Source organism: Carcharhinus amblyrhynchos, chromosome 16 (assembly GCF_965287045.1).
Source record: "Carcharhinus amblyrhynchos chromosome 16, sCarAmb.v2.hapA, whole genome shotgun sequence".
In the NCBI taxonomy this organism is placed as follows: domain Eukaryota; kingdom Metazoa; phylum Chordata; class Chondrichthyes; order Carcharhiniformes; family Carcharhinidae; genus Carcharhinus; species Carcharhinus amblyrhynchos.
In genome coordinates this window covers 56,213,516-56,241,275 of record NC_137339.1, presented here as the reverse complement: position 1 = coordinate 56,241,275, position 27,760 = coordinate 56,213,516, and the positions used below count along the sequence as shown (strand labels likewise).

Sequence of the window (27,760 nt, the reverse complement as noted above, 5' to 3'; positions counted from 1 at the left end):
AGTTCAAGTTCATGGATGCTTCCTTGTCAAGAAGGAACTACAGTTCCTGTGTGTTAACACTTTGTTCCCATTTATTTTCAGCAGCGAATTGTGCAAAAGACATTTTTCAAACAAACCAATGATATTATATGAGCAATCTTTATTATAGATTGCAATTTTTACATTCATGTGACTTCAACAGAAACCCTCGGGAGGTTTACGATTAACATGAGATTAGAGCATTTTAAAGTGGCTGAGTCAGATTCTAACGGAAAACCTGAACTCCGGATTAAGAGGAAAACATTTCTCTAAATTGCAACTTCACTTCTTCCATTCATTCTTCTCGTAATCCCACTTGGAGGCAAATCCTTCTATGGGATTCATTTGCATATCCAGCATTCTTTTAGCCTGCTTTTGCTTCCACTCCTCATTTAAAGTATGCGGCTTGAGTGGATACACTGAAAGAAAACGTAGAAACACAGCATTTAGTTTTGTAGTCAGCAGCAAACGTTCTCTGGTTTTACCCATTGTACAAGCTGTATACTATCAAACTAAAGCTGGCGGTCCACTATTAGTAATTAAATACCTACACTCGTTGCCAGAAGAACAGAAATGTGCTGCTTTACTAGGGTCAGTGAATGAAATCTTGTTTTGAAAACATGAATTCTAACAAATTTTAGAAAGGGAAGGAAAGGGTTGTACAAGGAGGGCGTTTGAGAGATAATGTACAAACAAGAAGCCAGTTTACTCAAACCTGCTCTGCCATTCAATGAGATTGTGGCTAATCAGTGACCTAATTCTCTCTCCTTGCTCTTGTTCCATATTTCTTAATACCTTTGGTTAACACCCTATCAATCTTACATTTAAAAGTAAAATTTCAAATTTAGCATCAATTGCCATTTGTGAAGGAATCACAAACTTCCACACCCTGTGTTTTAGTGTTATCTAACTTCACTCATGAAAAGTCTGGCTTGAATTTTTAGACTATGATACTTAGCTCTAGATTCTCGTACCAGTGGAAGTTGTTTCTATCTTTCCTGTTGCTCTTTATCTCTAACTCAATCTACGTCACCCCTACCCTTCTAGATTTAAGGGAATATAATCCGAGTCGGTGTAGCGGTGCCTCATAATTTACAACATTGCACTCCCTCCAAGACCAGAATCACCTAACGTGAGGTGTCCAGAACAGTAAATCCAGGATGTGGTCTAACCAGGGCTTTGTACTACTGAAGGATGATTTCAAACCTTTGTAATCTAGTCTTGTGATTGAAATGCCAGCATTCCATTAGCCGTTGAGATTATTTTCATGACACACAGTAGCAGCCATGTGTACCATCAAAGTATGCACTGCAAGAACTCACCGAAGTTCCTTTGGCTGCATTTTCTAAATCTATGGTCACTGCCAACTAGAAAAACAAGCAGATACCTGGAAACACCACCACCTGGAAGTTCCCCTCCAAGCCACTTTGAAATATAATTGCTGTTCCTTCGCATTCACTGGGTCAAAATCTTGGAATTCCCTTCCCTAACGGCAAGAAGGCAGCTCACCACCAGGACAACCAGGTATGGGCATTAAATGCTGGCTTAGCTAGCAAAGCCCACATCCCATAGATTCATTTTTTAAAAAACTTATGTAGCTGGACCCAAGTCTCTTTAGACATCAACTGTTTTTATCTTTTTACCATTTAGAACAAATGATCTGGTATATCTCCTTTTGCCAGTTTTGCCCATTCACAATTTATCAATATCCTGTTAATAGATGGAGAGTAGTCGAGGCCAATTATCCCTACCTTCTGTCTCTTGCCGTTCAGCCAGTTTCTTAACCAGGTCAAGATTTGTCTTCAATCAGTATGTTTTAATCACGTGCCTTCTGAAAGTCTATATAAAAAAAAGCCACAGACATTCCCCAGTCCACTGCTTTTGTCACTGTAAAAGATTTAATCAGATGTGACCTACCCTTTACAAATCTATGCTGGCTGGCTGTCCGAACATTTAAGGTGCTCAGTCACTCTACCTATTACTATCGCCTCTATCACTTCCCTAGTATCCTCCTTCCTTTCAAATGCACAATTTTCTAATGTAAAGGAATAGTTTGAGTCACAACACTTTTGAAGGTCATAGATAGCCTATCTACAATATTCTCACCAAATTCCTTTAAAATCCAGGAATGGAAATGATCTGGCCCTGGGGATCTGTCACTCATTAGTGTCATTATCTTATTCATTACTGTTATTTTGCTCAGGTTAATTCTGATGAGTCCCTCTCCCTGATTCAATATTGGTATCATTTGGATATGCTGCTCTCTTCCTTTACTGTAAATACTGATGTAAAGTAATTCTTTTAGTAAGTCTGCCATTTCATTCACAATATTATCCTTCTCAATTTACAAGGGACCCACATTGTACCTGACCACCCTATTTTGCCTGGTGGCTATCTTCTGACTAGTGTGATGGTGATTTGTGCCCTGATCATCAACTGTTCGGGCTTTGCCCAGCTTCCTAAAGTGTCCTATTTGATTATATTAATCTCACAGCATTGGCAAGACTGTTCTCCTGGTTAGCAGGGGTATTGCTTCCTTTGGCATGGAGTGTCCTGCTTCTGTGCTGTTCCACAAACTGGATGAAGTTTACTTTGTACCACAGTTTGCTTTCTGCCCTTTATACAGATCTGTGCTGCAAACTGATTTCACGTTGCCTGATAATCTAGATGGCTTTACAAGGGTTATATCCTCCTTTGAAGCGTGTCTGAGAGTTCTGTTTGCCACTCCAACTATTCTATACCTGTCAAGCTCACATTCAGGTCACCACAATCACTGCTTTTGGTCATTCCATATGGTTCATTAATGAAGGAGTTGACAGGTTCCTCACATTTATTAAATTCAGTCCTTTGAAAAATTTTGTTACTTCCGAGGTTAAAGCAAATATCAAATGATTTAGTTTTACACATAATTCATTAATTTCTTATCGATCATATTATCAACTATCATGCCTGCTGCATAAAGCAGTATGTCAACTCGTTTAACTACATGTATCTAAGGAATTTCTTTATCTCTTCAATTTTGTGGTTGATGTGGACCTTGGATGAGTCCTATTTGACTCATAGAAGAATGGATTACATGGTTAGAATTTTTCAATAGTAAATTCGGTTTTTAAGGTTTCCAAAAATCTAAGATGGTGCTTCTTCACAAACGCTTTTCCTGCACTTGCTGGTTTTGGCAGGATCCTGCAATAAATTGTTCAACAATGGTTGCCTGGATGGTTGGTTTGAGTCTTCCCTGTTTTAGTGCAATGTTTTTGGGTCTTTAAAGCATCAAATCCGGGTTTTTACTGGGTTGCTAACTTGGACCCAATTAAGTTGATTTTTTTTTCCCCCCCGTATTCTCTGGAAGCTCACTGCCATGTGTTCAGACACCAACTTAGGGATCAGGTTTCTCATACTGTGAGTTGAACGGCAATTTCTGACCAGTGTAAAATTTAATTTTTTTCAGGACTTGTGCTGTCTGAGAATTTAAAATTTTTAGCTCATCTTGCTGGGTCTGACTCTGGGCTTTGAAGTTGGACGATCATGGGATTCGATGGAGTCTTCTGCTGCAGTGAGCAATTTAATTTCTGACTTCAGCTTCCAAGTCTTTCTTTGGAGCTTTTAAAATGCACAATTAGAATTATACAGCACTGGAACAGGCTGTTCAGTCCAACCACTCCATGCCGACCATGGTGCCCTTTTTCTGGTGATTTCCTTCTGCATCTTCACTTGTTAAGCATTTCTTCAGGTCAGAATGCTTCTTTGACTTTTCCTTGTAAAGCCATCTAGATTATCAGGCAATGTGAAATCTATTTGCAGCACAGATCTGTATAAAGGGAAGAAAGCAAACTGTGGTACAGTTTGTGGAACAGCACAGAAGCAGGACAGTCCACGCCAAAGGAAACAATATCTCAGCTGATCAGCAGAACAGCCTTGCCAATGCTGTGAGATTAATATAATCAAATAGGACACTTTGGGAAGCTGGGCAAAGCCAGAACAGTTGACGACCAGGGCACAAGCCATCATCACACTAGTCAGAAGATAGGCACCAGGGAAAATAGGGTGGTCAGGTATAATGTGGGTCCCTTATAAACTGAGAAGGATAATATTGTGAATGAAATGGCAGACTTACGAAAAGAATTACTTCATCAGTATTTACAGTAAAGGAAGACAGCAGCATATCCAACCATTTAGTTTTCTTCTCAAAATTCTATGGAATTTTGAGTTGTTCCATTTACTGCCACCATGTTGTAAGGTGTTGGGCATAGTTTGTGGGTCTTATGAAGGTAACCTTAATCTTAAATAGTTCATTAGTAAATATTTATTAACTACTAGAAACTATAAGCTAGGAACTGTCTCTATGCTTGTTTATATACCCATAGCTCTATCCAACACTACACTAACCTCTGGGTGTGCGTCATGTGTTCTCTGACAAGACTGTGTGGGTAGTATTGTGATCAGTCCCACGTTAACTCCTATTTTCCAGACCCTTACAAAACAGGTAACAGGTAGCAAACCAAGGAGGGGCTTTAGATATATTTTTACAAGTTGTTTGGTAACAGTACTAGGCAGGAAAGATTGGAGGTGTCATAGCTCTAATTGGAGAAATTTTGTATGGGCAATTGTAATAAAAGCAGAAGCGATAAGAGAACCCAATATTTATTAGGGTAACAATGGTGCACCAGAAATGTTCACATCTTCTGGAGTCTCTCTTCTTTGCCACAAGCAGCTGAATTATTTACACATCAATAGTGTTGCGTGTGGAGGTCTTGTGATGCAATGGGTAGCATCACTGCCCCAGGGCCAGACTTCTGGGGATCCCACTTAGGGACTTGATGGCCAAGGAAGATGGGTTGAGTATCAACTTCTAAATCCTTGCATCACAAGCCAATGGCTGGGTTAAGAATGGAAAGATTCATAGCTATGTGAGGGAAAGAAATTGGAGCTTCTACCATCTCTATCCCTATCTCCAGGTTATAACATACATGAAAAAGTGTGTTGCCACAGCACTTCTTGTAGGGCTGGTTAGCTCAATGGCAAATGTGGATCAGATTGATGCCAACAGCATTGGGTTTGATTCCTGTTTGGCTGGGGTGGAGTTGAAATCTGTCTCCTTGTCCTATCCATTAGTGGAGATTGTCACACTGTCACACAGTGGGTCCAATCCTGCCTTTGGTCAGACAACTGAAGATGAAGAATGATGAATTAATTTGATTTGACATCTATTTGCACACAAATTCTACACAGTAAAGTTTCTAGAGTGTCTTCAACTACCATCTCTACACCTGCTTCCCCCCACTTCCCCTCTTTCCCCCCACTTCCCCTCTTTCCCCCCACTTCCCCTCTTTCCCCCCACTTCCCCTCTTTCCCCCCACTTCCCCTCTTTCCCCCCACTTCCCCTCTTTCCCCCCACTTCCCCTCTTTCCCCCCACTTCCCCTCTTTCCCCCCACTTCCCCTCTTTCCCCCCACTTCCCCTCTTCCTCCCCTCTTCCCCCACTTCCCCTCTCCATAATTTATTTGAAAGGAAAATTGTGTTTAATTTATTAGAGTTTTTTGTGGAAGTATCAAGCAAGGGGACTTGTAGCTGTGACATACTTGAATTTCCAAGATGCCACATCAAAGGTTGCTACAAAAAAAGAGAAAATGGTGTAAGGGATAACATATATTAGCATGGATAAAGGATTAGTTAGCTAACAGGAAGCAGCAGAGTGCCAAATGGATCAGTACTGGGACCTCAACTATTCACTATATTGGATGTAGGGACTTGAATGATTGGTAGCTAAATTTGCAAATGATACCTAAGTAGATTAAAAAAAAATTGTCATGAGGAGGTAAAGAATTCACAAAGGGATCGGTTAAGAGAATAGATAAAAATTTGGCAGATGGATTATGACGTAGGAAAATGTGAACTCATCCACTTTGGCAGGAAGAGTAGAAAGGCAGTACGCTGATAGAGATCACAGAGCTCTGTGGGATACGTGGTAAAGAGGTGGAAGTGAGACCATGACCAGATCAACCATCATCTTATTGAATGGTGGAACAGGCTCTAAGGGCCAAATGGCCTAGTCCTGATCCCTATGTTTTTAACTGAATATTTACTGTTTATAATATTGAGGTTCTTTCCTCAAATTCACTCCTGATCATATAGAACATAGAACATTACAGCGCAGAACAGGCCCTTCGGCCCACGATGTTGCGCCGACCAATTAAAAAGCAATGACCCTCTAACCTAAACCAATCCCCTTCCATCCATAAACCTATCCACGGATCTCTTAAACGCCCCCAAACTAGGCGCATTTACAACTGCAGCAGGCAGGGCATTCCAATCCCTCACCACCCTCTGGATAAAGAACCTACCCCTGATATCCGTCCTATAACTACCCCCCCTTAATTTAAAGCCATGCCCCCTCGTGCTAGCTTTCTCCATCCTAGGAAAAAGGCTATCACTATCCACCCTATCTAAACCTCTAATCATCTTATAAGTTTCAATAAGATCCCCTCTTAGCTGCCTTCTTTCTAGCGAAAACAACCCCAAATCCCTCAGTCTCTCCTCATAGGACCTCCCCTCCATACTCCATACTCCACACTCCCTTAACCAATTATTTTTTTCTTTCCTATTTTCAATGGATATTCATGTAGCCCTGGGTCTGATCCCATTTGCACCCGCTCTCCATACGAGTATCATGGCTTAGTGCCATTCCCTGACTTTCCCCATACTCCTGTATGTTGATTCTATTCAACTAATCATCTATGCTATCTTAAATATCTTGATTGAATGTGCCTCCAACACATTTCCACACAGTGCATCCAGACCCAGCCACACACTGTGTGAAAAAGTTTTTTCTAATCACATTTGCTTCTTTTGCAAATCACTTCAATCTATGTTTTCTTGTTCTTGATCCTTTTGCAAGGGAAAATGGCATCTCCCTCTCCTCTGTCCAGCCCCTCTTGATTTTGAACATTTCTATTTTATCCCTATTTTATCCTCTTTCCCATTTTTACTTCCAGATTGAGCCTTTGTTTCAGTTCATCCTTTTGCCAAGTTGGCCAGATCACAACTTCCAGCTGCAATGGTCTCTGATCAACTGATGGATCAGCAATTCCATTCTAACTCTTCCTCACCACTGGCCAAACACAAACATCCTTTTGGATAGAGAGCCTGGACTGCCACCAGGACAGCTTTGCTATAATTCTGAAGGTGCGTATATATCCTGTTCAGGGGTTGGAATCTCACACAATTTTCTGAAATCTAACTCTCAGCATCAGAGAAGTGAAACTGACAGTCTTATTATTCAACTTGTGAACCACAGATCAGATTCTAACCATGCACTCAGCGTACTAACTGCAGCCACAAACACACTGCAAGAAGCTGTTAACACATTCAATGAAGTGTGATAAAGCAAGTACCTGATTTGTCACAAAGACTTCAACAGAGAAAAAGCTATTCCCTGAATTGAGAGATGATATAAACTAATCACTGGGTAAATGCATTGAATTGTCCCTGCTAATTGTATCAGTTGAGCTTAAATACATATAATTTGGAGGGAATTGATTGGATAAATGCCTCAATTCATATAAAAAGAGATGTATTGACAGAAGGGTAGAATGGAATCAGGAGATATATATTTGCAATGTTTCACTCTGTGAATAAATCTATTCCAAATAAAGACTGGCTTTGGATTCTTGCTTCACTACCTTGCTCTCAGGAGGAGTACCATACTTAGTGTACTGCCACTTACCATTTTGATAAACTCACCATGATGAACAGGCAGAAATCAACTGGTCATTTCACAGATGTGGACAGACATGTCTTGTGTGTGAGAATGCTGGCACTTTGTGTAACTGTATAACAAATCCAGTATAAGGGAAGATGGTGGAGCAGTGGTAATGTTACTAGACTACTAATCCAAAGGTCTAGGCTAATGCACTGGGGACACAGGTTCAAATCCCACATTGGCAGCTGGTGGAATTTAAATTAATAAACCTGGAATTAAAAGCTAGTCCATGAAGCTATCATTGATTTTTGTAAAAACCCATCTATAATCTCCTTTCAGGAGGGAAACCTGCCAACTAGTCTAGCCTACAAGTGACTCCAGACCACAATAATGTGGTTGACCCTTAACCACCTTCTGAAATAGCCCAGCAAGCCATTCAGTTCAAGAGAAATTAGAGGTAGGCAGCAAATGCTAGCCTTGCCATCTACACCCACAACCCATGAAAGAATAAATTGAAAAAAACATGTGAAAGATGGCTGACTGACCAGGAATTGAATGGCTGAATCAGGAGAAGTATAGATGTGAGTTCGAGCAATGGATAAGAACTTGAGAAATAGTATGCCTTCAGCCCTTGAAGCCTGTGCCACCATTCAATCAGTTTATAGCTGATCATCTACCTTAATATCACCTTCCCACACTATTCCTATAGTTTATAATTCTCTTGATGAGCTGAGTGGGGAACATAGGTAAATAATGTACTGAAACTAAAAGGTGGTGCCCTTTTGATTTGTTAATGGGATGTGAGTATTGCTGGCTGGGTCAGCATTTATTGCTCATCACTGAGAGTATTTAAGAGTCAACCACTTTGCTGTGGACCTGGAATCACATGTAGGCCAGGCCAGATAACATAATAAGAACATAAGAAATAGGAGCAGGAGTAGGCCATCTAGCCCTTCGAGCCTGCCCCACCATTCAATAAGATCATGGCTGATCTGTCGTGGCTCAGTTCCACATTCCCGCCCTCTCCCCATAACCCTTAATCCCCTCTCTTATCAAAAACCCATCAACCCGCGACTTAAAAATATTTAGCGAGGTAGCCTCCACCACTTCAACGGGCAGAGAATTCCAGAGATTCACCACCCTTTGAGTGAAGAAGTTCCTCCTCAACTCCGTTCTAAACCGCCCCCCCTCTATCTTGAGGCTGTGCCCCCTAGTCCTACTATCCTTTCTGAGCGGGAAGAGTCTCTCCACCTCTATCCTATCCATCCCATTCATCATCTTATACGTCTCAATGAGATCTCCCCTCATTCTTCTAAACTCTAACGAGTACAAGCCTAGTTTATTCAGCCTCACCTCATAGCTCAACCCCCTCAACTCCGGCATCAGCCTAGTAAACCTCATCTGCACTCCCTCCAAGGCCAAAATATCCTTGCGTAAGTACGGCGCCCAAAACTGCACACAGTACTCCAGCTGCAGCCTCACCAATGCCCTATACAGCCGCAGCAAGACCTCCCTACTTTTATACTCAATCCCCCTCGCTATGAAGGCCAGCATCCCATTCGCCTTCCTGACCACCTGCTGCACCTGCAAGCTGGGTTTTTGCGACTCATGCACAAGGACCCCGAGGTCCCTCTGCACCGTCGCCTGCTGCAGTTTTTCGCCACATAAGTGATAATCCTTCCTACCATTATTCCTACCAAAGTGGACCACCTCGCACTTGCCAACATTAAATTCCATTTGCCATTTCCTGGCCCATTCGCCCAGCCTATCTAGATCCTTCTGTAGACTCTCCACACCCTCCGCACAATTTGCCCTACTTCCTTCCCTAAAATACATTTAGTGAACCAGTTGGGTTTTTCCAACAATCAACAGGAGTTTCATGGTCGTCAGTAGATTTTTAAAGGCAGATTTTTTTATTGAATTCAAATTTCACCATCTCCCATGTGTCCCCTTGCTAATGAAGAGGATTTGTAATCTGAAGCTCGAAGTAAGACAGTGAACCGTCTGATTCAAGCTCAGGTATTGGCCAGGGAGAGCAATGAAGTCAGTATCTAGAGAATTGTAGATAGTGCCTTCAGTCTTCCCAATGTTTAGCTGGAAGATGTTCTCCTCGTCTGGATGTCAACCAAGGAACCGGACAGATCAGTGACAAAGGAGGGGTTGAGAAGGTGGTGGTGAGTTGGAGCTAGCTGACATTGGCGTACATGTGGAACCCAACATTGTTGTTTTGGATGATATGAGGGGCAGCCACATAGATGAGAAATAGGTTATTCAGGGGCACCGAGGTATTGATACAGGAAGAGGAAACCATTGCAAGGAATACTCGGGATGGTCCAAAACACCTTCCATCCAATATAATGGTGTAGCAAATGCAGCAGCCACTTCCAGCAAGATGCCACAGGAATATAAAGACTGGACTGTCTGTTTCAGTGAGATTGCCTGAATGGTAAATATTGTCTCAGACACTTTGAAAACTCTCCTGTTTTTCAAGCAGTGCCAATGGCCTCTGTTTTAATGTCTTATTTGAAAGTTCAATGGCACTGATATGTCAGCCTTGACTGGGAGCTCAATTCTCTGGATAAGATGTGAATTTGCAACCTTCTGACTCAGGTAAAAGTGCTACCTACCGAGCCACAGCTAACACCATAACATCATTTAGCTGCATACTGCTGGATAAAGAGGCAAATAATAATAACTGGAGCCTTCTCGCTGGGGAAATCATTTTTTTGTGTTTGAACTGAGAACATAGAAAAGCTGCAGCACAGACAGGCCCTTCGGCCCACAAGCTGCGCTGATCATATCCCTCCCTACTAGGCTTACCTATAACTCTCAATCCCAATAAATTCCATGTACTCATCCAGAAGTCTCTTAAAAGACCCTATCGAATTTGCCTCCGCCACCACCAACGGCAGCTGATTCCACTCACTCACCACCCTCTGAGTGAAAAACAAACTGACATCTCCTCTGTACCTACTCCTCAGCACCTTAAACCTGTGTCCTCTCGTAGTGGCCATTTCAGCCCTGGGAAATAGCCTCTGAGAATCCACCCTATCTATACCTCTCGACATCTTATAAACCCCTATCAGGTCACTGCTCATCCTTCGTCTCTCCAAGGAGAAAAGACCGAGCTCCCTCAACCTATCCTCATGAGGCATGCCACCCAATCCACGCAACATCCTTGTAAATCTCCCCTGCACCCTTTCAATAGCTTCCATATCCTTCCTGTAATGAGACGACCAGAACTGAGCACAGTACTCCAAGTGGGATCTGACTAGGATCTTATAAAGCTGCAGCATTACCTCCCGACTCCTAAACTCAATACCTCGATTGATGACGGCCAGTACACCATACGCCTCCTTGACCACATCCTCTACCTGCGAGGCCGATTTAAGAGTCCTACGGACCCAGACCCCAAGGTCCTTCTGATCCTCTACACTGCTAAGAGTCTTACCCTTGATATTATACTTCTTCCTGAGGGAGGATAAGCTAAAGGTACAGCATACTATCTGTGTTTTCCACTCTGAGATGGCTGCTAAGTTTTGGAGAAACTGTCAAAGGCGCCTCCACACAGTCACATCTTGGATGGTAGCCCATCAGCCACTGTGAAACTGGGTGCTGCCTTTACAATCTCCCAATTAAGGAGACAGCACCAACAAAAACCACAGGGCATTGGAACCTAGAACACAGCCAATCCCAAAGTACCCAGCCCCTAACTCCCACTGGGCAGTGGAACCTCCATAGAATCCCTACAGTGCAGAAGCAGACCACTTGGCCCATCAAGCCTGCACTGACAATAATAACACCCAAGCCCTATCCCCACTCCACATATTTACACTGCTAGTTCCCCCTAACTCTAAGGGTCAACTTAGCATGGCCAAGCAACCTAACCTGCACACCTTTGGACTGTGGGAGGAAACATGGGGAGAACGTGCAAATTCCACACAGAAAATCACCAAAAGCCAGAATTGAACCTGGGACCCTGGTGCTGTCAGGCAGCAGTGCTAACCACTTTACCACCATGCTGCCTGTTTCACTCCAAATCCCAGATTTTGTTTGAAGTATTTTTTTAAATAAACAACCTCCTGAACTATAATAATGCACATAAGGTCAAGAGGTCATTGCAGGCCCAACAATGACACAAAGGGAATATAAGTTGGCCCCACTCTTGGTACAAATCTCCCCATCTTCTGTATGTCAATGATGTAAACCTAGTTTAAAGTAGGAACAGTAGGTACAAGGAGAGGCTCACCATAGCATGCTTGCCACCACACTATCAGACCCGTGAATCCAAGAAAGATGAAGGCTCCACCCAGCACCGTCTTCCATTCGTTGCTTGACTTCTGCATGTCTGCGTAGCTCTGATTAAAAGCGATATGATACACTAGGGAAAAACACAAGCACCAATTCAATGGGACAGTTCATACACTCCCTCCCATGCAGGTGTGCAGCTCACTCACAGTGAGTGTGGGTCCCTTATGGGTCTCTGTGAGGATTAGCTGCTGTTTAATATGAATTCCATAAGATGGGCTTCAGAATCCATTCAGAAGGAGGAGGTAAATATGATCATCTACATTGCCGCTCCATATCTTAGTGAAAATGAGATCTGGTGAGAAAGTCTGCTTGAAATCTTTCTTAGAATCATCAGCTTTCTGAGCTGCAAGACTTCAGCTGAAGTTAAGGGAGGGGCGGGGCACATCAGGCTTGTTTGTCTCTGATGTTACAGAAATATAAAGTGACTGGGCTAGGCCAGGAACAGAGTGACTGGAATAAACTGCTGATCTTCAGTGTAAACTCTTTGTCACTTCTCACTCACCAGGGAAAGGTCAAATGGGCAGTGAGTCCTGAGCACCCTCAACTGGACAATTCAACAAGTTGGACAATGCCTTTGGGATATGTGTTTGTCACCAGCAAAGATTGTCTCGTTTATCTGCTCCCTGAGCGGTAGAATGTGCTTGGGGAGTTTGAATCTTCTGCACAGACAACAAAATAAATCTCGATTCCCTTGAAATCAACAGCTTCAATAATACAGATCACAGTAGAACAATTCCTGAGAAAGTGAAATGACAAAATGATCAAATCAGAAGGCACTGTCCTCAGCTCAAGGGATGAGTAGAGGAAGCTTCAGTCTGCATCTAATTCAGCCTGGAGCAGAGCTAGGAGCAGTCCACTCTAACACTGACTACCTGTAAAGCAAAGGGTTCTTTCCCCCAGCACCAACAGTCACTCCAATTGAGGAAAACCTTGGAACCCACAAGCCTCCGATACTCTTACATGTAATTATCTCTTCATTCGTCAGGTTCTTCCAGGACCCTTTCTCCTTTTCCTTCAGGGCCGTCTGTTCCGTATTCAGTTTCCGCACATAGGGAACATCAGGGAGAGGTGTATCCTTCCGATCACAGTACATTGGCACTGACAGGTCCTCAGGTTTGGCAATCTCTGCAGAAAAACAGGCAGCACTGTCAGTGTGTTCAGCCTATTCGTTTGTACTCTCTCCCTCGCAATATAAAGTTATTTCCCAGGGAGACAGATGGCTCTCACTTCTGACTCTCATTCATTATTTCCTAATCACTAACTCACAAACAAACAGTAACTCTTGCTGTTTTTAATCCTTTCGTGTACCAGAGGCACTGAGACTAGCAGGAGTGGCTCTTCCATGTTACAGGTGTTTAGCCATACAATCCTGAAATCTCGGTTCAGTCTAGACCTGAAACTGTCTCTATTCAGTCTGGTGAAAGCAGCAGTCCAAAGATGTGCAGGTTAGGTGATTGGCCATGCTAAATTGCCCATTAGTGTCCCAAGATGTGTAGTTTAGGGGAATAGTGGGGTAAATGTGTGGATTATGGGGATAGGGTCGGGTAGTCCTGGATGAGATGCTCAGTTGGAGGGTCAGAATTGATGGGCCAAATGGCCTCCTTCTGCACAGTAGGGATGCTGTGATTCTATGAATCACAATTCAGATCTGAGTCTCAGTACTAGATACCCCACAAAGCAACTTTAATCATTTGTCTCACTCAAAGATGACAGAGTTCAGGCTGGTGATATTATTTTGGTAACATATTCTGGGGGAATATAGCAGGAGCTTTATCCTGCATCTAACCCCATACTGTACCTGTCCAGAAGTGTTTGATGGGGACAGAGTAGGGGGGGATTTGACCTGTATCTAACCCTGTGCTGTACCTGTCCGGGAGTGTTTGATGGGGACAGATTAGGGGGAGATTTGACCTGTATCTAACCCTATGCTGTACCTGTCCGGGAGTGTTTGATGGGGACAGTGTAGAGGGAGCTTTATTCTATATCTAACCCCATGCTGTACCTGTTCTGGGAGTATTTGATCTGTATCTAACCCCATGCTGTACCTGTTCTGGGAGTGTTTGATGGGGACAGTATAGAGGGAGCTTTACTCTGTATTTAACCCCATGCTGTACCTGTTCTGGGAGTGTTTGATGGGGACAGTATAGAGGGAGCTTTACTCTGTATTTAACCCCATGCTGTACCTGTCCTGGGAGTGTTTGATATTCACTCTATTGTGTTCTCCAGTACTAACATCCTTAAATGTGAGTTGCTGAAAGCTAAGCTGACAGTAGAGAATTTGTCTTTAACAATAATAAAACAGCTTCTGTGATTTGGACATTTTACTGTTTCGGAGTCAGCTGATAGCGCAGACAGCATTGGGCCCAGCTGGGGTAGCATTGTTACCAATATCAGGGTCTCCTTCAGCTTTGCGGCACTGGCTCAATTACCTCATCAACAAGTAAAGGATTATATCTCTGAGTCTCTGAGAATTCCTAAGGAGCTTGAACTTCCTGCTCAGCAACCAGCTTTCTCTCAAGCATATACTGACTACAACCATTGATTGCGTCACAATTATTGTTTTCATCAGATGGCCAGACATGTACACACTCCAACGAGAGTCCCTGGGCCATAACCAGGCAGAATTTCCCACAGTACAGTTTGTTACTGTTCTGTATGATCAATTCTAGTCAGGCCTGGTCCAAGACACCCTGGTTACTCCATGTGAGCCAATGGCAGGGATTCAGCTCGAGTCAGTTGGATACAGAAGCTTACCATGTCCATGTGCTGCTCGAACACCGACGGCAGATAAAAGCCCCCGAGCTCTCAGGAGATTAGTACCTCGAAACACAGACAACCCCAACATCTGTAAAGGAACATTATGTAAATCAATTCACCCAGGAATACAAAATAATTCACTTAAAACAGGTCAGTCCATGACATCAAAGCAGTAATGAAACTGGAATATAAAGTGAACTGGAATATAAGAGAAAACTCTAACAGGTACAGAGTGAAACAGTCTCACAGTAGCTGGTGATAAAGAAGGATCAATGGAAACATTACAGCTACCTGGACCAGAGATTTCTAGTCTAGTCACCTCCTCTGATTGCTTGCATTTCTAAAGCCATCTCCAATGAGTCCAGTTCTCGACCAAGCTGATGTCTGTCCAGAAGGTGTTGGCTACTTATTATCTTCCAACCTCTCTCACATAGCTGGACATACAGAAAGAACTTGCCAGTCATCCAGAGGGCCTGGGATGTTTGGGTGATGTGGGGACAGGTGTTTACAAAGATGCTATGATGGAACTCCATAAAATAGATCTCGCAAAATAAAACGAGAGATTCTGCACAAAAATACACAACTATATATGGACTGCCAACTCCTCTCCCTCTCCTTCATTCCCCCTAGCTCATCACATATCCTCCTTTCATACTCTCCTGTCGATATCTTCCCATCAATTCTGTCTCGCTCTTGTACTAAAAGCTACATTTTTAGAAATATTTCATGATCTTCAGCACTGGAGTCTCCTGTTCAAACCATGGGTAAGGTCTCCGTCTGTTCAGTGTGGATATTGAGACTCTGTCTGCTCAGTGTGGATGTAGAGACTCTGTCTGCTCAGTGGGGACGTAGAGACTCTGTCTGCTCAGTGTGGATGTGGAGACTCTGTCTGCTCAGTGTGGATGTTGAGACTCTGTCTGCTCAGTGTGGATGTAGAGACTCTGTCTGCTCAGTGTGGATGTAGAGACTCTGTCTGCTCAGTGTGGATGTAGAGACTCTGTCTGCTCAGTGTGGATTTAGAGACTCTGTCTGCTCAGTGTGGATTTAGAGACTCTGTCTGCTCAGTGTGGATATAGAGACTCTGTCTGCTCAGTGAGCGATGGAAAGATGGTAGGAGTGGAGGGCCTGAATGACATTATTGTTACTAGAGAGGCGGTGCTCAACAGACTGGAGGGACTGATTGTGGACAAGTCCCCAAGACCGGATGGAATGCATCCAAGGGTTCTGAAAGAAATGGCGGAGGTGATAGTGGATGCCTTGGTGATTATTTTCCAAACGTCGCTGGATTCCGGGGAACTGTCGGAAGATTGGAAAACGGCTAATGTTATGCCGTTGTTTAAGAAGGGTGGCAGGCAAAAGGCGGGAATTATAGGCCGGTTAGTTTAACGTCTGTTGGAGGTAAAATGTTAGAATCCGTGATCAAGGAGAAAATAGCAAGGCATCTTGAGGAGAATTGTTTGGTAGAGCAGACGCAGCACGGTTTCGTTAAGGGGAAGTCGTGTCTGACAAATTTATTGGAGTTCTATGAGGATGTGTCCAGGGCGGTGGATAGAGAAGAGCCGGTGGATGTGATGTTTCTTGTTTTTCAGAAGGCGTTTGACAAGGTCCTCACAAGAGGTTATTACAGAAGATCAGGGGGCATGGAGTTGGGGGTAGGGTGTTAGTGTGGATAGAGGATTGGTTGTCAAATAGGAGACAGAGAGTGGGGGTCAATGGGTGCCATTCGGATTGGCGGTTGGTGACTAGTGGAGTGCCCCAGGGGTCGGTGCTGGGGCCTCAGCTATTTAACATTTATATAGATGATCTGGAGGAGGGAACCGAGTGTATGGTGTTGAAATTTGCTGATGACACCAAGATTGGTGGAACGGCAAATTGTGCGGAGGGTGTGGAGAGTCTGCAGAAGGATCTAGATAGGCTGGGCAAATGGGCCAGGAACTGGCAAATGGAATTTAATGTTGGCAAGTGCGAGGTGGTCCACTTTGGTAGGAATAATGGTAGGAAGGACTATTACTTATGTGGCGAAAAACTGCAGCATGCGACGGTGCAGAGGGACCTCGGGGTCCTTGTGCAAGAGTCGCAAAAACCCAGCCTGCAGGTGCAGCAGGTGGTCAGGAAGGCGAATGGGATGCTGGCCTTCATAGCGAGGGGGATTGAATATAAAAGTAGGGAGGTCTTGCTAAAACTGTACAGGGCACTGGTGAGGCCGCAGCTGGAGTACTGTGTGCAGTTTTGGTCGCCGCAATAACGCAAGGATATTTTGGCCTTGGAGGGAGTGCAGAGGAGGTTTACTAGGCTGATTCCGAAGTTGAGGGGGTTGAAGTATGTGGAGAGGCTGAATAAACTAGGCTTGTACTCGTTAGAGTTTAGAAGAATGAGGGGAGATCACATTGAGTCATATAAGATGTTGAATGGGATGGATAGGATAGAGGTGGAGAGGCTCTTCCCGCTCAGAAAGGACAGTAGCACTAGAGGGCACAGCCTCAAGATAAAGGGGGGGGGCGGTTTCGAACGGAGTTGAGGAGGAACTTCTTCACTCAAAGGGTGGTGAATCTCTGGAATTCTCTGCCCGTTGAAGTGGTGGAGGCTACCTCGCTCAATATTTTTAAGACGCGGGTTGATAGGTTTTTGATAGGCAAGGGGATTAAGGGTTATGGGGCGAGGGCGGGAGTGTGGAACTGACCCACGACAGATCAGCTATGATCTTATTGAATGGCGGGGCAGGCTCGAGGGGCTAGATGGCCTACTCCTGCTCCTATTTCTTATGTTCTTAAGTTCTTATGTAGAGACTCTGTCTGCTCAGTGTGGATGTTGAGACTCTGTCTGCTCAGTGTGGATGTTGAGACTCTGTCTGCTCAGTGTGGATGTTGAGACTCTGTCTGCTCAGTGTGGATGTTGAGACTCTGTCTGCTCAGTGTGGATGTTGAGACTCTGTCTGCTCAGTGTGGATGTTGAGACTCTGTCTGCTCAGTGTGGATGTTGAGACTCTGTCTGCTCAGTGTGGATGTTGAGACTCTGTCTGCTCAGTGTGGATGTTGAGACTCTGTCTGCTCAGTGTGGATGTTGAGACTCTGTCTGCTCAGTGTGGATGTTGAGACTCTGTCTGCTCAGTGTGGATGTTGAGACTCTGTCTGCTCAGTGTGGATGTTGAGACTCTGTCTGCTCAGTGTGGATATAGAGACTCTGTCTGCTCAGTGTGGATATAGAGACTCTGTCTGCTCAGTGAGCGATGGAAAGATGGTAGGAGTGGAGGGCCTGAATGACATTATTGTTACTAGAGAGGCGGTGCTCGACAGACTGGAGGGACTGATTGTGGACAAGTCCCCAAGACCGGATGGAATGCATCCAAGAGTTCTGAAAGAAATGGCGGAGGTGATAGTGGATGCCTTGGTGATTATTTTCCAAACGTCGCTGGATTCCGGGGAACTGTCGGAAGATTGGAAAACGACTAATGTTATGCCGTTGTTTAAGAAGGGCGGCAAGCCAAAGGCGGGAATTATAGGCCGGTTAGTTTAACGTCTGTTGTAGGCAAAATGTTAGAATCCGTGATCAAGGAGAAAATAGCGAGGCATCTTGAGGAGAATTGTTTGGTAGAGCAGACGCAGCACGGTTTCGTTAAGGGGAAGTCGTGTCTGACAAATTTATTGGAGTTCTATGAGGATGTGTCTAAGGCGGTGGATAGAGGAGAGCCGGTGGATGTGGTGTTTCTTGATTTTCAGAAGGCGTTTGACAAGGTCCTCACAAGAGGTTATTGCAGAAGATCAGGGGGCATGGAGTTGGGGGTAGGGTGTTAGCGTGGATAGAGGATTGGCTGTCAAATAGGAGGCAGAGAGTGGGGGTCAATGGGTGCTATTCGGATTGGCGGTTGGTGACTAGTGGAGTGCTCCAAGGGTCGGTGCTGGGGCCTCAGCTATTTACCATTTATATAGATGATCTGGAGGAGGGAACCGAGTGTATGGTGTTGAAATTTGCTGATGACACCAAGATTGGTGGAATGGCAAATTGTGCGGAGGGTGTGGAGAGTCTGCAGAAGGATCTAGATAGGCTGGGCGAATGGGCCAGGAAATGGCAAATAGAATTTAATGTTGGTAAATGTGAGGTTGTCCACTTTGGTAGGAATAATGCTAGGAAGGACTATTACTTACGTGGCGAAAAACTGCAGCATGCAACGGTGCAGAGGGACCTCGGGGTCATTGTGCATGAGTCACAAAAACCCAGCCTGCAGGTGCAGCAGGTGGTCAGGAAGGCGAATGGGATGCTGGCCTTCATAGCGAGGGGGATTGAATATAAAAGTAGGGAGGTCTTGCTGCAGCTGTATAGGGCACTGGTGAGGCTGCAGCTGGAGTACTGTGTGCAGTTTTGGTCGCCACACTTACGCAAGGATATTTTGGCCTTGGAGGGAGTGCAGAGGAGGTTTACTAGGCTGATTCCGAAGTTGAGGGGGTTGAAGTATGTGGAGAGGCTGAATAAACTAGGCTCGTACTCGTTAGAGTTTAGAAGAATGAGGGGAGATCGCATTGAGACATATAAGATGATGAATGGGATGGATAGGATAGAGGTGGAGAGGCTCTTCCTGCTCAGAAAGGACAGTAGTACTAGAGGGCACAGCCTCAAGATAAAGGGGGGGGGGCGGTTTCGAACGGAGTTGAGGAAGAACTTCTTCACTGAAAGGGTGGTGAATCTCTGGAATTCTCTGCCCGTTGAAGTGGTGGAGGCTGCCTCGCTCAATATTTTTAAGACGCGGGTTGATAGGTTTTTGATAGGCAAGGGGATTAAGGGTTATGGGGAGAGGGCGGGAAAGTGGAAATGAGCCACGACAGATCAGCCATGTTCTTATTGAATGGCGGGGCAGGCTCGAGGGGCTAGATGACCTACTCCTGCTCCTATTTCTTATGTTCTTATGTAGAGACTCTGTCTGCTCAGTGTGGATATAGAGACTGTCTGCCCAATGTGGATGTAGAGACTCTGCTCAGTGTGGATATAGAGACTCTGTCAGCTCAGTGTGGATATAGAGACTCTGTCTGCTCAGTGTGGATATAGAAACTCTGTCTGCTCAGTGTGGATATAGAAACTCTGTCTGCTCACTGTGGATGTAGAGACTCTGTTTGCTCAGTGTGGACAGAGCACATTATCCATGTACTCGATCCGCGCATTCCTCTTCACCGGTTCCCCCTTTACCAAGGTCCGAAAATGGCCGCGAGTAGGATCAGGTCTGAAATGGGCATGACGGGTACTTAATTCTTTTGCATGTATTTGAATTGATTTAATGGGCTGCATGCCCATCCTTACTGGCACTTCCCTCTTTACCACTACATTCACCCATCCAGTTTTGGCACGAAACAGACACGCTCTACAGAAGTCAAATTCGGGTGCTCCAGTCAGGGAGGAGGTACGTGCCGAGCTTCTGACAGCTCTTGGGGGCAAAGGAGTGACGGGGAGCTGTGTTGGGTGGTGGGGGGGGGGGGGGGGGGGGGGGGTCGGTGTCCAATGGCTCCCTCCTTGAGATCGGTGGTGGGCTTGGGGGGGTGTGTCCGCTGCCACTCTGCCTGTGATCAGTGAGGGGAAAGGGTGGGAGGGTGTGGGGGCATAACGGGGTCAGTAATGTTGTGGGGGTGGGATAATATCTGTGGGAGCCAGGGGGAGGCATTATCCGGTCCAGGAGGGATGTGTCAGAGGAGCCGCACTCACTTTTTTTCTGTGCATGCGTAGTTGGAGGCTCCAATCAAAACTGCAGGATATCGGGTGCGATAGCCCTGCACACAGCCTTGTGCTGAGCGATTCTTTTCAGGCACAGTGCGTGTGGGGGCGCCTGAGAATGGGACTAAAAGTCGGATCCGAAACATCCCAGTTTCAAGTCTGCCCAACACTTAGAATCGAAATGATAAAATAGGCCCTCTGTCTGCTCAGTGTGGAGACTCTGTCAGCTCAATGTCGCGGTCTCTGTCAGCTCAATGTCGCGGTCTCTGTCTGCTCAATGTCGCGGTCTCTGTCTGCTCAATGTCGCGGTCTCTGTCTGCCCAATGCCGCGGTCTCTGTCTGCTCAATGTCGCGGTCTCTGTCTGCTCAATGTCGCGGTCTCTGTCTGCCCAATGTCGCGGTCTCTGTCTGCTCAATGTCGCGGTCTCTGTCAGCTCAATGCCGCGGTCTCTGTCTGCTCAATGTCGCGGTCTCTGTCTGCCCAATGCCGCGGTCTCTGTCTGCTCAGTGTGGAGACTCTGTCAGCCCAATGCCGCGGTCTCTGTCTGCCCAATGCCGCGGTCTCTGTCTGCTCAGTGTGGAGACTCTGTCTGCCCAATGCCGCGGTCTCTGTCTGCTCAGTGTGGAGACTCTGTCAGCCCAATGCCGCGGTCTCTGTCAGCTCAATGCCGCGGTCTCTGTCTGCTCAATGTCGCGGTCTCTGTCTGCCCAATGCCGCGGTCTCTGTCTGCTCAGTGTGGAGACTCTGTCAGCCCAACGTCGCGGTCTCTGTCTGCCCAATGCCGCGGTCTCTGTCTGCCCAATGCCGCGGTCTCTGTCTGCCCAATGCCGCGGTCTCTGTCTGCCCAATGCCGCGGTCTCTGTCTGCTCAATGTCGCGGTCTCTGTCTGCTCAATGCCGCGGTCTCTGTCAGCTCAATGCCGCGGTCTCTGTCTGCTCAATGTCGCGGTCTCTGTCTGCCCAATGCCGCGGTCTCTGTCTGCTCAGTGTGGAGACTCTGTCAGCCCAATGCCGCGGTCTCTGTCTGCCCAATGCCGCGGTCTCTGTCTGCCCAATGCCGCGGTCTCTGTCTGCCCAATGTCGCGGTCTCTGTCTGCCCAATGTCGCGGTCTCTGTCTGCTCAATGTCGCGGTCTCTGTCTGCTCAATGTCGCGGTCTCTGTCTGCTCAATGTCGCGGTCTCTGTCTGCCCAATGTCGCGGTCTCTGCTCAATGTCGCGGTCTCTGTCTGCTCAATGTCGCGGTCTCTGTCTGCTCAATGTCGCGGTCTCTGTCTGCCCAATGTCGCGGTCTCTGTCTGCTCAATGTCGCGGTCTCTGTCTGCTCAATGTCGCGGTCTCTGTCTGCCCAATGTCGCGGTCTCTGTCTGCTCAATGTCGCGGTCTCTGTCTGCTCAATGTCGCGGTCTCTGTCTGCCCAACGTCGCGGTCTCTGTCTGCTCAATGTCGCGGTCTCTGTCTGCCCAATGCCGCGGTCTCTGTCTGCTCAATGCCGCGGTCTCTGTCTGCCCAATGCCGCGGTCTCTGTCTGCTCAATGCCGCGGTCTCTGTCTGCCCAATGCCGCGGTCTCTGTCTGCCCAATGCCGCGGTCTCTGTCTGCCCAATGCCGCTGTCTCTGTCTGCCCAATGCCGCGGTCTCTGTCTGCCCAATGTCGCAGTCTCTGTCTGCTCAATGCTGCCGCATCCATGTCCTTCTAAGATAGGGAATTACAAAGTTTCACAAACATTTGAATGAAGAAACTTTGCACCTAGGTCCTTGATGGCCAACTCTGGATTCTGAGTCCAACAAAGCTTGTGTTTGTCAATTATTTTTCTCTAGAAGTGAATATCTGTGTTCTGTTTGCATTTTTATGGGATTATCAATCTCATTAAGCCCTCCTGATCCAGTCAGTCCCGGCTGGGAAAACAGATTTTCAGCACCTACCTTGTCAAGCTCTCTCTTAATCTTACATGTTTTAATACCATCATCTCTCTAACCTTCAGAAAGTATAAGTCCATGTGACTCAATCTCTCCACACTGACAACCCCTTTCTGCCAGCAGTCAATTTAGTGGCCCTTTGTTGCGCTGCCTCAAAGGCAGGTATTACTCCAGGTGTAAGGATTTACTCAAAATTATCTGACCAATCCATGTTGTAAACCTCTATGACTCTAAATCCTGAGAACAATTTCAACATTTGCATATGACATAAAACTGAAGGTATAACTAATACTGAAGAAAACTGTGACAATATACAAAAATAACATTAATAAACTTGCAGAATGGACATGTTGATGGCCAAAATGATTTCAGCATAGATATGGGTTAAATAAGAGAACAAGGAGGTCACATACTACTGAAAAAACAAGAGGTTAAAGAGAGGAGCATAAAGGGGCACATATTCTTAAATAATTACAAGTAGCAATGGCACGAGAGGACAGTGGTTACACTGCTGCCCCTTGGCACCGGGGACCCAGGTTCAAGTCCGGCCTCGGGTCACTGTGTGGAGACTGCACGTTCTCCCTATGTCTGCATGGGTTTCTTTTGGGTGCTCCCGTTTCCTCCCACAGTCCAAAGATATGTGGGTTAAGTTGATTGGCCATGCTAAATTAACCCTAATGTCAGGGGATTAACAGGGTAAATATGTGGAGTTATAAGAACATAAGAACATAACATAAGAAAATAAGAAATAGGAGCAGGAGTAAGCTTCCTAGCCCTTCGAGACTGCCCCGCCATTCAATAAGATTATGGCTGATCTGTCGCTGCTCAGTTCCACATTCCCGCCCTCTCCCCATAACCCTTAATCCCCTCGCTTATCAAAAACCCATCAACCCGCATCTTAAAAATATTTAGCGAGGCAGCCTCCACCACTTCAACGGGCAGAGAATTCCAGAGATTCACCACCCTTTGAGTGAAGAAGTTCCTTCTCAACTCTGTTCTAAACCGCCCCCCCTCTATCTTGAGGCTGTGCCCCCTAGTTCTACTGTCCTTTCTGAGCGGGAAGAGTCTCTCCACCTCTATCCTATCCATCCCATTCATCATCTTATACGTCTCAATGAGATCTCCCCTCATTCTTCTAAACTCTAACGAGTACAAGCCTAGTTTATTCAGCCTCTCCTCATAGCTCAACCCCCTCAACTCCGGAATCAGCCTAGTAAACCCCCTCTGCACTCCCTCCAAGGCCAAAATAACCTTGCGTAAGTGCGGCGACCAAAACTGCACACAGTACTCCAGCTGCGGCCTCACCAATGCCCTATACAGCTGCAGCAAGACCTCCCTACTTTTATATTCAATCCCCCTCGCTATGAAGGCCAGCATCCCATTCGCCTTCCTGACCACCTGCTGCACCTGCAGGCTGGGTTTTTGCGACTCATGCACAAGGACCCCAAGGTCCCTCTGCACTGTCGCCTGCTGCAGTTTTTCGCCACATAAGTAATAGTCCTTCCTACCATTATTCCTACCAAAGTGGACCACCTCGCACTTGCCAACATTAAATTCCATTTGCCAGTTCCTGGCCCATTCGCCCAGCCTATCTAGATCCTTCTGCAGACTCTCCACACCCTCCGCGCAATTTGCCGTTCCACCAATCTTGCTGTCATCAGCAAATTTCAACACCATACATTCGGTTCCCTCCTCCAGATCATCTATATAAATGGTAAATAGCTGAGGCCCCAGCACCGACCCCTGGGGCACTCCACTAGTCACCAACCGCCAATCCGAATAGCACCCATTAACCCCCACTGTCTGTCTCCTATTTGACAACCAATCCTCTATCCACGCTAACACCCTACCCCCAACTCCATGCCCCCTTACCTTCTGCAATAACCTCATGTGAGGTACCTTGTCAAACGCCTTCTGAAAATCAAGAAAGACCACATCCACCAGTTCTCCACTATCCACCGCCCTAGACACATCCTCATAGAACTCCAATAAATTTGTCAGACACGACTTCCCCTTAACGAAACCGTGCTGCTTCTACTCTATCAAGCAATTCCCCTCAAGATGCCTCGCTATTTCCTCCTTGATGACGGATTCTAACATTTTACCTATAACAGACGTAAACTAACCGGCCTATAATTCCCCACCTTTTGCCTGCCACCCTTCTTAAACAACAGCGTAACATTAGCCGTTTTCCAATCTTCCGGCACTTCCCCGGAATCCAGTGACGTTTGGAAAATAACCACCAAGGCATCCACAATCACCTCCGCCATTTCTTTCAGAACCCTCGGATGCATTCCATCCGGTCCTAGGGACTTGTCCACAATCAGTCCCTCCAGTCTGTTGAGCACCGCCTCTCTAGTAACAATAATGTCATTCAAGCCCTCCAGTCCTACCACCTTTCCATCGCTAACACCCGGCAAATTATTCACGTCCTCCTCCGTGAAGACCGAAACAAAAAAGTTATCCAAGACCTCAGCCATTTCCCCATCCCCTACCACTAAGTCCCCCCTCTCATCCTCTAAGGGTCCAACGTTCACCCTAGCTAGCCTCTTCCTTTTTATATATTTATAAAAACTCTTGCTATCCTTTTTTATATTACGCGCTAGCCCAGCTTCATAGTTTATCCTACCCTTCTTTATCAACTTCTTTGTCAATCTTTGTTGACATTTAAACCTCTCCCAATCCTCTTCTCGCCCACTACTCTTAGCTACTCTAAACGCCTCCGCTTTTAATTTAACACTTTCCTTCACCTCCTTCGTAATCCACGGCTTATTACCTCTCCTCCTACGGTCCTTTTTAACCATCGGAATAAATTTCTGCTGAGCACCAAGAAAGATCTCCTTAAAGATCCTCCACTGCTCCTCAGCAGACCTACCTTCCAACGCGCTCCCCCAGTCAACATTCGCCAATTCTTCTCTCATCCTACCGTACTCCCCTCTGTTCAAACAAAGGACGCGTGTCCGGGAACCCACTTTCTCCTCCTCCATCTGCACCAGAAACTCCACCATACAATGATCACTCTCCCCAAGAGGATCCTTCACCACAAGGTCCCTAATTCTTCCCGCCTCATTACATAACACCAGAGTTATGGGAATAGGAACTGGATGGGATTGTGGTTGGTACAGATTTGATGGGCCAAATGGCCTCCTTCTGCACTGTAGGGATTCTATGATTAATACCATAAAAATGCAAACAAACCTCTGAGATTCACATGTAGAGGAACAGAATTGAAGAGCACAGCTATGTTAGACTGTACTGGGTCTTGGTTCGACCACCTTGGGGGATATTATGCACGGTTCCTGCAATGACACTGGAGAAGTTTATAAAGTGTATTTATTAGTGTCATCAGCAGGCTTATGTTAACACTGCAATGAAGTTACTGTGAAAATCTCCTAGTTGCCACACTGCAGCACCTATTCACTAAGGGAGAATCTAGCCTGGCCAAGGCACCTAACCAGCACGTCTTTTGGACTGTGGGAGGAAACTGGAGCATCCAGAGGAAATCCACACAGACATGGAGAGAACGTGCAGACTCCGCACAGGCAGTGACCAAAGCCAGGAATTAAACCTGGGTGCCTGGCACTGTAAGGCAGCAGTGCTAACCGCTGTGCTGCTAAGGATAAAACCAAAATGAAGAGGTTCTGAATATTTGGAAATGCAGAACAGATGTAATTTTTTCCCCTGGAAAGCAGAAGACCAAAAGGAACCTGATAAATAGATTTAAAGGGGTTAATAAGGTAGCTATGGTGAAAATGTTTCCACTGTGGGGAAGGTCAAAACCAGTCACTAAATCCAACAGGAAATGCAGGAGAAACATTTTATGGAGAGAGTTGTGAGAATATGGAACACCCATCAAAATGAACCATTCAAGTAAATAACACAGATACCTTTCAGAAGAAGCTGAGAAATAGAACAGTACGTTGATAGGGTTGCTCAGATGGAGCAGAAACACAGGCACAGATTGTGTTAAAATTCAATTTAGTTCTGTTTACAATCTTCAGAGTTTTAAAACCTAATCTGAGACTCTCCTAATCACAACCTCAATCACCTCCTCTCATGCCTCACAAATACAACTGATGCTCATTGAGTTAGAGTAAAGGCTTTAAAGTCTGGCACCTTTTGTGACCCCTGTGCCTTGTGACTATGAGACTATGCCAGAGAATGTATCTCAGGATGACAATCAGGGACTCGTGCCCTTTGGCAGATGATCATAAAGCTCCAAACAACATTGCTATCCAGGCAACAGCTGGTGTGTGACTGAAGCCTTTGTTTTTTTTTCATTTCTGCAAGTTTCTCCCTCCCAACAGGACAGATCACCAGGATTGTTCCAGATCACACTGTACAAACTACAGTCTGTTAAATCACTCATTCTGCACACACTCTCTCCACCAGCCTTTTCTTCACTACCCACCCATTCACTAGATTTTCTCGAAACTCTGCAAACTAGCATTCTCCCAAACTTTCCACTCACTCTCTGCAGATTATTTTTATTCATTCCTACATCATCTCATCCTCAGTACCCCCTCCCCCCGCCTCATCCCCCTCTTTTCTCACTCCCCCTCTCTCTCATTCCCGGTTCTTGGGTATTTTCTTGGCTGTAGTTGTTGGAATTGCGCCACTCGGAGTTTTATTTTTAAACAGGGAACCTCGGCATCGAGAGAGCGAGAAAACAGTGTCCTGTCTGACCTTCCAGACTCCGGGGCAGTTTATCCGGAACCCCCTTCCCCAGGACTCAGCCCTGAGCTTTCCCAGCTTACCCAGTCAGCTCTTTACAAGGCGTTATGTTCTTACCGTGCTGTGTACAGTGAGCTGGTACCGTGCTATGTACACTGAGCTGTACAGTGTACACTGTACCGTCCACTCTCTCTCTCACAAACAAGAGGTTGGTGCCAAGACTCAATGCAGCATCATGGGACAGCCAAGGCTAAACTTTCCCCAAAACTTTCCCAAAACTTTTCCCGGGGTTGTAGTTATGCCAAGAACCTCAGTGGGCAGGTCAGCGGTCGGGTTTGGCGGTGCTCCCTCCCGCAGAGCTGCTGTCTGGCCTCTCGCCAGCTTGGCCCCGAACCATGGGCAACTCGGAGCCCCAGCCAGCCGACCGAATGTACAGACAAACCAGCGAAGTGAGTGCAAAGCCACAGCAAGAGGTTTCACCCAACACACACACACTGGAAACCTCAACACTGCAAACACCCAGCAGGCATCATGACTCCGGGAAAATGTTATACTGACCCTTCACGCAGCAGCACAAATCCTCAAGCTGCTCCCCTCCAACTCAAGCTAAGCAAAATCAAATATGCTGGTTCAAGTTACCTTCCCCAGGAGGAGGAGCAGATCACGTATTTCTGAATTGGAGCCAGTCACG

The 27,760-nt window shown here is 45.9% G+C and overlaps 1 protein-coding gene across 2 annotated transcripts; it reads right to left on the bottom strand.

Annotated features, from left to right (window-relative positions):
• Positions 1-119: 119 nt before the first annotated feature.
• On the bottom strand, positions 120-27,760 carry LOC145354027 (cytochrome c oxidase subunit 4 isoform 1, mitochondrial-like). Of its 2 annotated transcripts, none has more exons than XM_080205119.1 (5): positions 27,628-27,760; positions 14,782-14,872; positions 12,988-13,152; positions 11,966-12,097; positions 120-437 (listed from the first exon to the last, which is right to left on the bottom strand). In XM_080205119.1, the coding sequence occupies exons 2-5, from the start codon at positions 14,870-14,872 to the stop codon at positions 301-303; spliced, it is 525 nt and encodes a 174-aa protein (XP_080061245.1). In that variant the 5' UTR covers positions 27,628-27,760; the 3' UTR covers positions 120-300. The 2 variants fall into 2 exon arrangements, with proteins under 2 accessions (XP_080061245.1, XP_080061246.1); XM_080205120.1 differs by lacking the exon at positions 27,628-27,760 and adding an exon at positions 27,187-27,455.